The sequence below is a fragment of the Bufo bufo genome, chromosome 9 (genome assembly GCF_905171765.1).
Source record: "Bufo bufo chromosome 9, aBufBuf1.1, whole genome shotgun sequence".
In the NCBI taxonomy this organism is placed as follows: domain Eukaryota; kingdom Metazoa; phylum Chordata; class Amphibia; order Anura; family Bufonidae; genus Bufo; species Bufo bufo.
Window position 1 is genome coordinate 190220396 of NC_053397.1, and position 15239 is coordinate 190235634.

Consider the following 15239-nt stretch of genomic DNA (forward strand, 5'->3'; position numbering starts at 1 on the left):
TTCACCAACTACCGGCGGGTGCTGCGGATTATTGAAATTTCTGGAAGAGTGTTGGGACCCCCAGCCAGGATCCCCATCTGCGTGCACCATCCGGCTTGCAAGCCTCTTCACTGTTCTGTACCCGTGTGTGTGTGGGATGAGTAGTGCTGCCAATCTTTGAGTTTTCAGCATGCCTGACCCTTTGTTCTTATGGGAAATAAGCTGCCGCCAGAGAGGTCTGACAGTGGCATACTCCCGATCTCTCCATTGAGAACACATGCATGTTTGGCTGAACCAAGCATGCACGTTTCCAGGGGGTCGAAGGGAATAGCTGGAGGCTGACAACTATTAAAAGCGCATGGCCCCCTTAAGTAGTAATGATCTGATCACCTCTAGTGAACGCTACCTGGATCATAGTGCTAAAATCTTCCAGCAGGCTGTTCCGGTAGAGGACCAGCCTGCCGGAGTTTATTGTATCGGAAAAGGCCAACGCACCGCCAGGCTCCATTGATTATGGGACACGGTCTGTTTCCAGCATTAGTGCCGTGATATGGCCGGCCAAATATTGCTGCAAGCAGTGGTTTCGCCGTCCAAATCGTGGGACTAATGCCCAGGGGAGGACTGGCCATAGACCCTACAGGGAAATTCCCGGTGGGCCGATGCCCAGGGGGCCGCCTGAGCACTGCTCTTGGCTGCAGGCCGGGTACATAACGATCTGAAGCTTTCAGCATTAATTAATGCTCGGAGCTTCAGGTTCTTATGAACCTGGCCAGGTACCCTCCTGAATTTAACTGTATTACCATCCTCAGGATGGTGATCGGGCAGTATTTTGTGCTGGACTGTGATATTTGGTTCTGCTGGGGCGGTATTTTGTGCAGCACTCTGGTATTGATGGCCACGCCTACTTCTGTTGTCCCAACTTTTGTCAATTTGGACCCACCTACAACTTTAGGTTTAATTTATTTTTATTTTTTTCCAGGGTCACTTTAAGTTCCCAGTTCACCCCTGCTAATGCTGGAAACAGGCCGGATCCCCACCAGGTCCCCTTATAGTCAATGGTTCCTGGAATATTTTAGCGCTATTGTAAAACTAGCCTAACCCACTTTGGGCCTTGGAGGGCACACCAATTTCTGGTTTCTTTTCCATGTTACATGATAAAGAAAAATGTACAAATGCCTCTTATACCATGACGTTATACAGTGACTAGTTGACTAGTGTGGGGGGGGGGGGGGGGAGTCAGCATTTTTGAAAATCATTTTAGCGCAGCTCCTGGGAGACACATTTTCCTTTACCCTTACCTTGTTTGGTTGAACTGTTCGCCGTAGGTTTTCCATCCACTTATCTCTCTCGGCAGCTGAGCAGCAGCTGAAGCATTTACTACCGCTGGAGTACGTCACCTGGAAGAGGTACGATGACATAAGAAAGAAACCAATGGTCACCCAAAAAAAAGACTGAGGTTAATAATCTACTCAGCGTCTCATAATAATATATATTTTCTTTACCTCAAAACAGAAGTCTTGCCCCAGTATGCTGCTGTGTAATGGCTTAACCAAAATTTTATCTTCTGACGCCAAATCCAAAGCCTCCACTGCGCTGCCTGGACTCAGCAAGGACTCGTGAGAACGGGACTCTTTCAGTTTGGGTAACCCACGTGTTCTACATGGAGAGAAGAGGGGGGTTAAAATGTCAGCCGCTCCGTAGGACATAATCATTAGAATTTTTTTTTACATAAAATGAGCAAAAAGATCGAATATTGGTTTACCAAATCTGCCAACGTGCGGAAGAGTCTACCGTAACGATCCATGACTGTGACCAAATAATGGAAAACAGTCATGTCCATTGGGCCCACAGCAAATACTAAAATGAGCTCAACAATAGTAAATTTGCCAGTGTAGACTCGTCTGGAGTTTGTATCCCCGCGATCCTTGGGACAATTCCCCACTAATTTTGCTGCTAGTAGTTCCTCTAGGGAGGGGAGTCCTGCACAGATTCTCGCCACCCAATTTGAAAGGGGAACAACAAGAGCTGGGTTCCCTCTCCCCGAGGTAACCATGGCAGTAACGTGTTCTGCTCTTTGGTACGTACAACCCTTAGTCCTTTGAGACAGATGTTATTGATTAAAGAATCATTATTCCAATGGGAAATAGAAAGAAATTCTCCCAAACAGCTCTGCACTTTTTTTTTTTTAATCCCTAGCACAACCACTTACCTATGACAAATGGCACTGGGTATTATCTCATTTCATTTTCCACTGCAGTAAAATTGATGCGTTATTATTCCCAGATGCCCACTTTTTCAAATTTTACCCAATAAAAACGTAAAAGCAAAAACAAAAAAACCTGCATAACAAGCGGCACCATCCTTAACAATAGCTCTACCTGTATGAAGACATAGACTTGTCCTCGAAACCTCAGTAAGAAATGCCTTGGGTGGGTCAAGATGACCCTAACCCCTAAGTGTTTGGATAAATGTGCATGAATATTGAGCAACCTCTACCAGTATGAGAAGAACCTTCTCCGGGCCTTCGCGTCCTGTACACTTATCTTACCAGTTACATAACAAAGTTCTGACTTTTTAACCACTTTTCAGTGGGAACGAGCCAAACTCTGCCGCTATCAAAAGACCTCTACAAATAGCGCAAATTAATTTTTAAATACCCGGCAGCTAAGGAGGCATTAGTGAAAGTTATGGAGGCTGTGATTACAAAAAGGCAAAAAAATAAAAATAAATACAAATGATAAAAATTACTTACATGAAGCAATTATACAGCCACCTTGCTGTGCATGTCCAAATCATAGCTAGGATTCATGTCATATAGCCTCACCCATCTTTGCTCCTGTGCACAAAGGTCAAGGGTCGCGTTCCATTGATGGGGGGGAGGAATTAAATCTGCCAGGAGGGATGTCAAGTAGTCAAGTCGGGCATATTGTCCTGGTAGGAGAGGTCTTTAAAATCTCTTATCATTGAAGGAAATTCCAATAATTCCAGACTCCGGGGCTGAATTGGCTGCCAGTGAAATGAAATCTGCCTTCAAATAGCTGGCTACTGCATCCTCCCCCCTCCCCCTTCAGCATCCCGCCCCTCAGGTAGCACAAGCACAGTCCCGGTGTGCCCGGACTGCTGCACTCTGGGCCTGTTGCTATGACAATGCACCTATAAGCAGATTACAGCTTGCAGGCGAGGAGCAGAAGCTGCAGCCGGGTTGGCTCAAAGAGCATGCTCTGTAAACACTGGCAAAGGTGACCTTTCCGAGCAGCTTCCCTTGCATAAACCCAACCCCAGCATGAAGAAGCTAAAGTGAGGAAGGAGGAGGGGAAGGGGTCCTTAAACACTGCGCTGAGGTCCCAAGAGGGGACAGATCAGCGACATTCAATGCGTCAACCTCCTGGAAGCATCTCCTCTGGGATAAATCATCATCCAGCCTTTACAGGCATCTGATCATTTCCGACTCCTTGTGACTACCCCTAAACCCATGTCACAAATTGAAAAATTAGAAGCCATTGTGTGCCTGAGAGAGGAGGGGGCCTGTAAGGAGACAAGGGTCACAAATCTGTAATATCATTCCCCCGATCATTTCTCCACGACCACTGCCAAAGCAATGTGCCGAGGGAGGGTACCACTGACCAGCACGGCAAGAAAATGGTTAACGGCACCCGAGTGGAGAACAACGGCACCCAACACTTAACCCTTAAGCAACCAGAGATCAAACAGACCGCGAGCGAGTGCGCGATCCAGCCAGAATGGATTAAAGAGCTCTTCCTGTATTACCGGGGAAGCTATTGGAAAACTGAGCAGTGCTTAGCTGCCCCTGTACAGACACGGATAATCCCAAGGAAGCAGGATTACAGTAAACTGCACGAGCAGCACAGATGGGGTGGGAAACCATAAAAAGCATCCTTTACCCAACATAAAACCTCGCCTGTCAGGCTCGCAAGTAGCAACATGAACATAATGGTCATGATTTGAGTTAGAACCCATTACTGGAAAGACACTATCACTGGGCCCCGTAACGAGCTGGTCTTTACTGGTGGAGTAGGCCACATGGCCAAACCCATAATAGGAGAAGTAATCGCCACGATTGAAATGATTTAAATCCACATAATGATGTTATACAGCATACAAGAAGATTACCTACCCCCCTCTAGTATCCTTTATTCTCAGAGCGCCAGCACATGGAGTAGCTCAGAAGATCACATACCTTGACATGGCTATTAGCAAATTTGCTGTCATTTTAGCAAAGATGTCCAGCCAATTATAACAAGTCAATCAAGACATATTCCGTTGCGATAGGACACGTTACATATGACTAAAGTATGCACTGGGACGGCTTTAAGGTCCCTGGTCCTGCAGTAAGGGTATGGTCTGGAGATGCCACGGCATCAAGACTTGTAAGGAGTTGGTCATCCGTATCTTTAAACCATCAAGAGGCTGTGTGCAAGCCAAGACACTAGATCACATTTTTGTCCCCATTTAATGAATATGCCGGGAAAACCTCCCAGTCTCTACATTAAAACGGAGGCTGTGATGGATGCCTAACAGCGGCACCAGTCACCCCTAGCCTATAATGGCATCTGTATAAACGAATACGTCATGGAAAGCTCCTGAGAAGCTCACGACGTATATGTTTAACAGATGACTGTGATGGATGCTGTAGAGTAGCATTTGTCACCCATAGGCTGCCATCATAAAAAATACTGTAGAGCACTGCAGTCGGCTATCGAGAACTCGCATATAAATAAATGGAGCCACTGTGTGCAGGCCCGACTGTCAGCACCACTTTTGTATTAAGCAAGATGGCCTGCAGCAGGTGAAGGATAAGCGTGCACACCGCTCTATGCATTATAGACTATGGGAATCAGAGACCGAGTCTGCTAACCCGATCCCATAACTCATGCGTGATCGGCCAGTATATAATTGTCAATGTGGGGCAGCACGGTGGCTCAGTGGTTAGCACTGTTACCTTGCAGCGCTGGGGTCCTAGGTTCGAATCTGCATGGAGTTAGTATGTTCTCCCCGTGTTTGCGTGGGTTTACTCCGGTTTCCTCCCACACTCCAAATACATACTAATAGGGAACTTAGATTGTGAGCCCCATTGGGGACTGTGTGATGCTAATGTCTGTAAAGGGCAGCGAAATATAGTAGCGCTGTATAAGTGCAAATCAACAGTCTATCAAAATAATTGCCCACTGCATAGATCAATAAAGTGCCAAACTGGTTAATAACTGTTAAAGAGCTGTTTGGGAAGGAGGTGTTGATTTGGACCCGCATCCCCCCCATCATGATGAGACAGGAGGGCTGAATATACATTTTCTTCCTCTTCCCATCCTTTGTAAAACAGGTTGGGGTGACCTTTAGGCCAATAACCTCATCCTTACCCATTTTGCACATGTTTACATTGTCCAAAGGCAATGGAGAGGAGCCCATTCCCATGGATCCCAATACAACCATATGGGGTGCAACTTTGTACACATCCCGCTGATGACTATGCTGGGCGATGTGGTAACTAGTTTTGGATCCCCTGTGTACGTATCATCTTTTCACAGTCAATTAAGGACTGGTACGATGCTAAAAAATAGTCAATAGTCCACTGTGCTATTAGACACCATTCATCGGCCCTAGCCATTACCCAGAGCTGGCCATTAATTGGAGACAATGATTGGCTGCATTGCCAATCATTACGAATGATCCCACTAGCAACAGGTCAGAGTAAACTCGCTGACTAAAAAAATAAATAATCTGACTCCCAGGTCCTTGAGCTCAATTGCGAATGATCGGATGAATTTGGTCAATCATGCAGTTTTGGTAGACAACTGCAAAACTCTTTCAGCATGGCCAATTACATGTTTGGCAGTCTCGGCCATCATGAACATTTGGGCTAGCTTTATCCAACGAAAGAGGGCTAAAATAGCCTAAAATCAACCATTCCGGCCAACTTTTATTGCATGGGTATGGTTAGCTCAAAAACCATTATGTCCGCATTACCAAAATATACGACAACTCATGCCTGGAACGGCCGATGTAGTCACCTTAGGCTTCAATCTGCAGGTTTTTTTATTTCGATAGACTACGTGAACTCCATTACGGAAAAAAAAAATAGAAAGACGCATCTGGGAAAAAGAGTGGTTTAAGCTAATTACTTTGGTGCCACTATTGAATTTGACCCATTTAACAGCTTGGCTAAAAAAAAAAAAAAAAGCAGGGAGAATTTTACAATCACTCAGCAAGCTCCAGGACTTTATCATATTGCACTGAAATCTGCCTGCTAGGATTATGAACCAGAAAAGGATAATGCCGCATTAATAGAGCCTCCCAAACCATCAGCGGCAATGACTCACATTACATCCATTAGCTGATAAGGAGACGGGGGGAGACTGGCATTCGGCACAGGGGCTGAATACCGCACGCATCCTTCAAAGAGGAGGCTCAGCTTTAGTGGCGGCTAATCTAACACCGCACCATGTGGAGATGAAACCCTTCTAAGAGGATATGAATAGTTCACAGAATACTGTGCCCTCTAATTTCTTCCGGTGCCCAATCGGAGGGCACGCCCAAGCACAATTCATCCTGCAGCACTTGCACCATCCGGTCTTGATTTGTTAATTACTTAAATGCCCAGTCTCTGTGCCAACTCTCCGGGGGAGGCACTGCATCTTAAGTGCTTGAGATTTAAAGGGTAGGGACGTCGGGTCGGACATGGTCACAGAAATTATTCTTCGCCCTGCTGGTGCCAGTGAATGTTTAATGCCGCTTATTAACCTTCTCCTTCAGTTTTCAAGTAAAAGCTTTGAAGAGGAACACCTACTGAAGAGGATTACCGACTCTGAGCTGATCACGTTCCATTATCTACAAATCTAACAGAAAATGACACCTCTTTCTAACCTTTCTCGTTACTTACTGGAATAGCATCTTCTCCCAATAATTGTACAATCGGCTCTGAACTGAAGTACCCCGGCGTATATCGCTCCCGTAAAACCTCAATGGGAGACATTTATCCCGTGTAAGTTATAGAAGTAGACAGGAACTCTGTTACAGGTGTTTCCCAGGGTCAGGATAAGCCATCAATATCAGATCGGTGGGGGTCCGACTATTGGTACCTCCTGCACCATCAGCTGTACTCCTGAAAGCTTTATGGGCGGTCACAGTCTTTACCTCGGTCTGTAAACTTGAGTGGGACCAAGCTGCAACATCCACCGCCCCTACTAGATGGCCATAGCACCACGACCCTTTCCAACAGCTTGATTGGCTGGGGTGCGGAGAGTGCGAGTCCCACCAATTTGATATTGCTGACCAATCCTGAGGATAGGCCCTCAATAGCCTGAGACTGGCAAACTTCTGGAATCCATAGCACCCACAGGGAACCCTGCAAGTATTGGGAGGGCATAAAAACTCCAAAGGATGCGTGACAGGTAGGAATGTGGTGTAGCAGTGCAGAGCAGGGGTATTACTGAATATATTTTAAAATATACATATATAGACCGTATTTTTAACCCTATAAGACGCAATTCCCCCTCCCCCAAAGTGGGGGGAAATGGCAGTGCATCTTATGGGGCGAATGCTGCAGTTTACACTGATACACCGCCGACCACATGCTGCACAGCGCGGTCGTCGGGTGTATCAGTGGGGAGGGAGGAGCAGCTGGGGGCTGGCATCTAGTTTTGAATGGCAGCGGGGCCCGCTCACTGTAGTAATCCTATCTATAACTGTAGGCATTGATTAACTATAACAATCTTCAATACAATCCATTAATCTTCACTTACTAACATCTGTATCAGGCAGGAGGGAGGGCGGCCTGCTTCATTCATAAAGTGGGCGGAGCAGGCGCGTGACGTAGTGAGTTACGCTGCCAGTGCCCCCCCGCCTGATACGGACGTTAGTAAGTGAAGATTAATGGATTGTATTGAAGATTATTATAGTTAAACAATGCCTACAGTTATAGATAGGATTACTACAGTGAGCGGGGCCCGATGCAATAGAATACAGTGACTGCACCGGGCCCCGCTGCCATTACAAAACTAGATGCCGGCAGCCGGCCCCCACCCCCTGTATTGGGGGTCATTCACACTACAAAGTGACACTGTTATGGGGGAGATCTGTGGATGACACATAGCATAAGATGCTATAGGTGTCATCCACAGATCCCCCATAACAGTGCCATCCACAAATGCCCCCATAACAGTGCCATCCACAAATGCCCCCATAACAGTGCCATCCACAAATGCCCCCATAACAGTGCCATCCACAAATGCCCCCATAACAGTGCCATCCACAAATGCCCCCATAACAGTGCCATCCACAAATGCCCCCATAACAGTGCCATCCACAAATGCCCCCATAACAGTGCCATCCACAAATGCCCCCATAACAGTGTCATCCACATATCTCCATAACCGTGTCAGCCACAGATCCCCCCATAGCAGTGCCATCCACAGATCCCCCATAACAGTGCCATCCACAGATCCCCCATAACAGTGCCATCCACAAATGCCCCCATAACAGTGCCATCCACAAATCCCCCATAACAGTGTCATCCACATATCTCCATAACAGTGTCAGCCACAGATCCCCCATAAGAGTGTCAGCCACAGATCCCCCATAACAGTGCCATCCACAGATCCCCCATAACAGTGCCATCCACAGATCCCCCATAACAGTGCCATCCACAGTTCCCCTCTATAACCGTGTCATCCACAGATCCCCATAATAGTTTCATCCACAAACCACCATTAGTTCAAAACCCACCAAAAGCACACGTTTTGGTTCAAAATATTTTTTTTTCTCCTCAAAAACCTAGGTGCGTCTTATGGGCCGGTGCGTCTTATAGGGCGAAAAATACAATATTTCAAATAAATAAAATATATAATTTTTTTCTAATTGTTATAATAAATTAAACATATATGAATATACAAAGAATATATTGAAAGAATTTAAAAAAAATCTGGGTTTGTACTAATACGTACAGTTTGCTCCAACAGTGCTTACAGGCAACATCCTTAGAGTAACAGAAATGCCAAATCTTTCTAGGGACGCTGTGCCAAATCTCTGGTTCCTGCATTTCTGTGAACCTAGGCACAATGGCACACATTTATCAAGACTGGTTTATGTATGTTTGAAAAAAATTGGAGTAAACTGCACAAAATCTGCTGCCACTTCATACATTTGGTGCATAAAATCTATGCCTGCTCACAGCAAATGTGTTGCCAAATCTGTGGCATTTGCTTGATTTAGCATAAAAAATTAAAATAAAAAATCTGTCGAAAAACTACAAGACTACGCCCGCAGACATAAACCATGCCCACTTATTGTATCGTGTTTAAATATTCATGAGCAATCTTTTGGCGCAGTTCACACCAAAACTAGTGCGAAGTACTTAAAGGGGTTATGCCATAATTGATGTATAAACGAAAATCATTCATCATCTAGTACATGACAATCTCTTTCTAACACACTTAGAACCAGCCCTGTACCTCACATGGCTCCAGAGATCTCCAATATTCATTGCTCTGCTAGATTTATCTCAATCTGACCACTCAAGGGGTGTGTCCTTTCTGCAAAAGCTCTCTCCCTGTAAAGACTCATTCAGACGGCCATATGCGTTTTGCGGACCGCACATGGCCGCCACTCTCCTAGAATAGGACATGCTCTACATTTTTTGCGGGGCCGCGGAACAGAATGGGTCCACACCCGTTCCGCAAAATTGAGGAACAGGTACGGACCGGTTCATACGGCCATGTGAATGGGACCTAACTGCCATAGCTTCCAACAGAACATATGGCTGGTGGTAGTTGAAGATTTAAACTGAGCGTGTGCGACCAGCTCAGTGAGATGGACCAAAAAAAAATAAGGAAAAGAACAAGCAGCAGGTGGCGCTATACAGATACATTTTATTGAATAACTCACTGGCTATACTAAATTTTTAATTACATGCAATTACAAAAGTATTCAGATCCAGGGAATGGTTTGAAAATGCAGAATATGTTTCATGACATAACCCCTTTAATGAAGCCCAGTGACTCCTTGCAGCACTGGTATCCTGGGTTTTAATCCACGGTGAACACTTGCATAGGGCTTGCATGGTCTGCCTGTGTTTGTGTGGGTTTCTCCTAGGTATCCTGCTTTCCAACCACACTCCAAGAACTTACCAATATATCTTCCTCTGAATATGGCCCTAGTATTCCCATCTGGACACGTATGGCATGGTGTAGGTGGCTCACCACCTCTGGGACCCTCGCCTATTTGAGTACAGAGTCATGTCTCGTGCTGTCTGGATTGGAGAGGGGGCATGTGTGGCCACCTATCCATTCACAGAGGGGTCTTAGACATCCAGCGCTGTGAAATAGGTTGGTGCAATAAAAACATCGGCATAAATAAATGCGAGCTGCTGACCGTTCGTTACACCGAGAGTTTCTTTTTTTTTAACATTTCAATAATTAAAAATATCCCGCCATCGTGCTATCCTATGGGAAATTTACTAGACTGGCATTAATCCAATTGCAAAAAAACAAAAAACAAAAAACATTGCACATAAATGGCCTCAATGTTTCAAGGCTATTTTTCTAACCATTTTTCCACGTGGCATCACATATGCTGGACTCGGATTGCGGCATGGATCAGCGACTGTTACTGGCCAGCGGCAGAGTAGCGCAGCAATGGGAATCTTCTGCTTCTTGCACATTTCGACTGCACAGCGGCTCGCTTCATCAAAAAGTCATATGCAAATACTGGACGGCGGTGACCGCGGCTTATGCCGAGAGTCTGACTGTACACACCGTATATTTGTATATCAGAAATAGATTTTTGCAACTCAGGAATTCTACAAGCAACGACCCTGCTCGCTGTATAAAGTGTGTACATGTATATTCTATTAGTGACTCATACAGTCTCTTAAAGGGGTTCTCCAGGCTCCTGATATTGATGAGCTATCCTCAGCACAGATTATGAATATCTAATCAGTGAGGGTCCGATCCCCAGGACCCCCACCGATCAGTTGTGTCCTGCAGGAAGCAGACAGCTCCGTTCAAAGTATAGTGGCCGTGCTGGGTTACTGCAGTTCAGCAACCTTTTATTTCAATAGGTGATTGGTGGAGGTGCGGGGTGTCAGACGATCACCGATTAGATATTAATAATCTATCCTGATTATAGGTCATCAATATCAGGAGCCAGGGAGAAACCCTTTAACTGGCGGATTCTACTTATTGCACTGCAGATGGATCAGAACTTTAGTGTATTGAAATAATTAAGAAAGACAAGCTAGTTTCTAAAAGTTTTGTGTTATGCTGTTCCTCTGTTATTCTTCCTGGAAAATGAGAAAATTGACAACTTTACTTTTAGAGGGTGTCCTTACACAATCTGAACCTGTCCTTCCAGTATAAAGAAATATGACTTTAACAAGGGGAAGGGTAACACCCAGAATTGTTAAGGAATACTGTCGCTAAAGGGCCGAGAGGTCCTTTTAAAGGGGTTGTGCAGTGGGTAAATAGTGATGACCTATCCCCAGGACAGGTCATCCATATTAGATCGGAGGGGGTCTGACTCCTGGCACCCCAACTGATCTGCTGTTCGAAGAGTAGGTGTCGCTCGTGTGAGCGCTGCTTCCCTTCCGAGATTACATGTGCGTCGCCCAACTTAAAGAGACGGCGCAGGGTAATCACAACTGCTTGTTCCATTTATTGATGACTTACCTTCAAAATAGCCTGTTATTGTTTGATCAGTATCGGGCTGACCCCATGGCACCTGCCTGATCAACGTAATTAAAGGGTTTTGTTGCTCCAGCAATATCCCCTTGGTAGCAGTACCATATGCAGCCACATGGAAGAAAGTGGCGCTGTGTTGGATGCTGCAGTGAAGAAGTGTGATTGTTCTGCTGATCGAGGGGGGGTCCTAGGAATATAAAGCCACCACTTGGACACCGATGTCCTATCCTATGGATGTTCACTGGTTAAAACACCTTCAAGGCTGGCATTTTGTACCCCCAGAGGAATGGAAAGGGCAAAGCAGTTGTTGTGACTGCCCCATCGGCTCCCCATTCCCACAACACAAATGCTGTGAATATCACTTAGATTCTGCTGCGGACATCTTTATCTAGGGCTAGCAAGAAACCAACAGAACTGGCATGCTGTTATCCCAATTCTACCAAACTATTATAATACTAACAGATAACATCTTTCCTTCACAATTGAAAACATTAGATTGGACTTCAACTATAAAAGTAGTGATTGTAGCATAAGCATCCCCAGATAAAAAAAAAAATGCAAATGCAAGAAAAAGCCGACATGATCTCATGGCCTCCATGAATACGTACGTCAGGTAAGTGCCCTGCATTTAAGAAAAGGAGTCCCTGCCATTACATACATGATACCTGCAGCAGGTAGCTGTGCACCTACCTAGTGTAGAAAGAGCTGGCGGAGCGAGTGCCCCGGTATCTCCGGAGAGTAAAAGCCATCTCAGTCCTCCGTCATGTCAGCATGCTGCGTGTAAAGCTAGCGCTGGTCAGCCTGTACACGCACTAATGCCAGAAAATGACTTTCGCTTAATCTGCAGGAATCCGTCCCACGTGTTTAGCAGTCCAGAGGGGAAAAGAATCCAGCCCAGCTGTCAGAAGAGGCGAACTGCAACCTCCCATATCCCTTACACATGTCTCCAAGCGAGTCACAAAAACCATCTACTGGTCCATAACTTACTGCTCGATGGGGGTCAAACTGCCGGGAACTACTAGAGCGGTCTCTTGTTACAGTCTGGCTATGTCACTTGAGAAAAAAATCTATTATGAAATATCAGTGTGTGTGTACCGTATATATATATATATATACACTCACCTAAAGAATTATTAGGAACACCTGTTCTATTTCTCACTAATGCAATTATCTAGTCAACCAATCACATGGCAGTTGCTTCATTTAGGGGGGTGGTCCTGGTCAAGACAATCTCCTGAACTCCAAACTGAATGTCAGAATGGGAAAGAAAGGTGATTTAAGCAATTTTGAGCGTGGCATGGTTGTTGGTGCCAGACGGGCCGGTCTGAGTATTTCACAATCTGCTCAGTTACTGGGATTTTCACGCACAACCATTTCTAGGGTTTACAAAGAATGGTGTGAAAAGGGAAAAACATCCAGTATGCGGCAGTCCTGTGGGCAAAAATCCTTGTGGATGCTAGAGGTCAGAGGAGAATGGGCCGACTGATTCAAGCTGATAGAAGAGCAACGTTGACTGAAATAACCACTCGTTACAACCGAGGTATGCAGCAAAGCATTTGTAAAGCCACAACACGCACAACCTTGAGGCGGATGGGCTACAACAGCAGAAGACCCCACCAGGTACCACTCATCTCCACTACAAATAGGGAAAAGAGGCTACAATTTGGAAAAATGTTGCCTGGTCTGATGAGTCTCGATTTCTGTTGAGACATTCAAATGGTAGAGTCCGAATTTGGCGTAAACAGAATGAGAACATGTATCCATCCTCTGATGGCTACTTCCAGCAGGATAATGCACCATGTCACAAAGCTCGAATCATTTCAAATTGGTTTCTTGAACATGACAATGAGTTCACTGTACTAAAATGGCCCCCACAGTCACCAGATCTCAACCCAATAGAGCATCTTTGGGATGTGGTGGAACGGGAGCTTCGTGCCCTGGATGTGCATCCCTCAAATCTCCATCAACTGCAAGATGCTATCCTATCAATATGGGCCAACATTTCTAAAGAATGCTATCAGCACCTTGTTGAATCAATGCCACGTAGAATTAAGGCAGTTCTGAAGGCAAAAGGGGGTCCAACACCGTATTAGTATGGTGTTCCTAATAATTCTTTAGGTGAGTGTATATATATCATTAAAATGTTGGATAGGGAGCAGTACGGCGCCAGCTCCATCCAAAATGAACGCTAGACCATAAAACTATAGCGAAATTTCCACAATTCAAAGGGGTTCTCTGAGATTTTTTGAGTATCTGATCAGTGGGGGTCTGACACCCGGGATCCCAACCCATCAGCTGTTTGAGAAGGCACTGGCTCGCCTGCGAGCGCTGTGGCCTTCTCTCAGCTTTCCCTGGGTCCACTGACGTCGCGTTCATCGGTCACGTAGGATAGGTTGTCAGCATTAAAATCTTGGAAAACCCTTTTGTTTTCTGGGAGTAACATATTGATGACCTCTCCTCATGATAGGTTATCAATATCTGCTGATTGAGGGTCCGACTACCATCATCCCCTCTGACCAGCTAGGCCAATGATGTCACATTCATCAGTCACATGGCCTAGAGGCAGTTGAGTCGCATTCAAGAGAATGGGCCTGGGCTGCAATACCAAGCACGGTGAGGAGACTGCAATCCCCGCAGCACCATGGTCTTGTGAAACGGCTGATCGGTGGGGGTGCCGGGAGATGGACCTCCACTGATCAGATATTGATTATCTATCTTGAGGATAGGTCATCAATATCTTAGGCTACTTTCACATCAGCGTTTTTAAATCCAGCAGAGGAACATCCTGCTGTATTTAGCGTTTTTTTTGTCCAGCCGAAACACAGCACTCATACAGGAAACCAGAGGGACCTCAACGGAGTCCAGTGGTGAACAGTAGTATTCCGCAATGTTGGATTTAAAAACGCAGATGTGAAACTAGCCTTACTACCAGAAAATGCTATCTACAGCTTAAAGGATACATGTACGATCGCTGGGTTCTGACCGATGGGACCCTCAGTGATCAAAAGGACAGGGGTCCCCAAATCTCCATGTGTGAATGGCACAGTGGTGTGCATGCCTGACCACCATTTAGCAATCCCTTGGACAGAGTGGTGGTCATACATGAGAACTGCCACTCCATTCATCCAGGGCACTCAGGAACCCCATTCTCGTGATTGCTGGGCCACTCATCATGCATTTATTATCTGTCCTGTGGTTAGGTGATATATCTTTTCTGCTAGCCAACCCCTTTAAATACCCCCCTTTCTGTCCTTCATGGCAATATGCTCCATTTGGGTAAAGTGGTAGTCCAGTTTGGAAAACCCATTCTGAAATATCCTACAAGAAATTTTTTAGTTAATATTGTGAAATGGACCCATCAGCTACAAAGTGGGTCCCTTACTAGAGGACCCAGTACACCAGTCCATATACCAACGAACGAGCTTGGTATATGAGGGCCTTTCCTAGAAGACAGGAACTGGAGGACGGAATGGTGGTGATCCGGTTACTTCCGTCAATGTGAAACCACAGCTCAAGGCTCTATCCAAACCATTAATTTCTGGATGAGACCTTACACTCAATATTTACGAA

General features: G+C 45.6%; 1 protein-coding gene across 6 annotated transcripts in view; it reads right to left on the reverse strand.

Annotated features, from left to right (window-relative positions):
• The window catches only part of RASAL2 (RAS protein activator like 2), a 294933-nt gene that overhangs the window by 45987 nt on the left and 233707 nt on the right, over positions 1-15239 (reverse strand). For all 6 annotated transcript variants that reach the window (XM_040406661.1, XM_040406658.1, XM_040406656.1 and 3 more), the window contains 2 exons: positions 1482-1635; positions 1278-1376 (listed from right to left, as the gene is read on the reverse strand). In XM_040406661.1, the coding sequence (XP_040262595.1) occupies positions 1278-1376; positions 1482-1635 (253 nt within the window). The remainder of the gene's footprint in view (positions 1-1277; positions 1377-1481; positions 1636-15239) is intronic.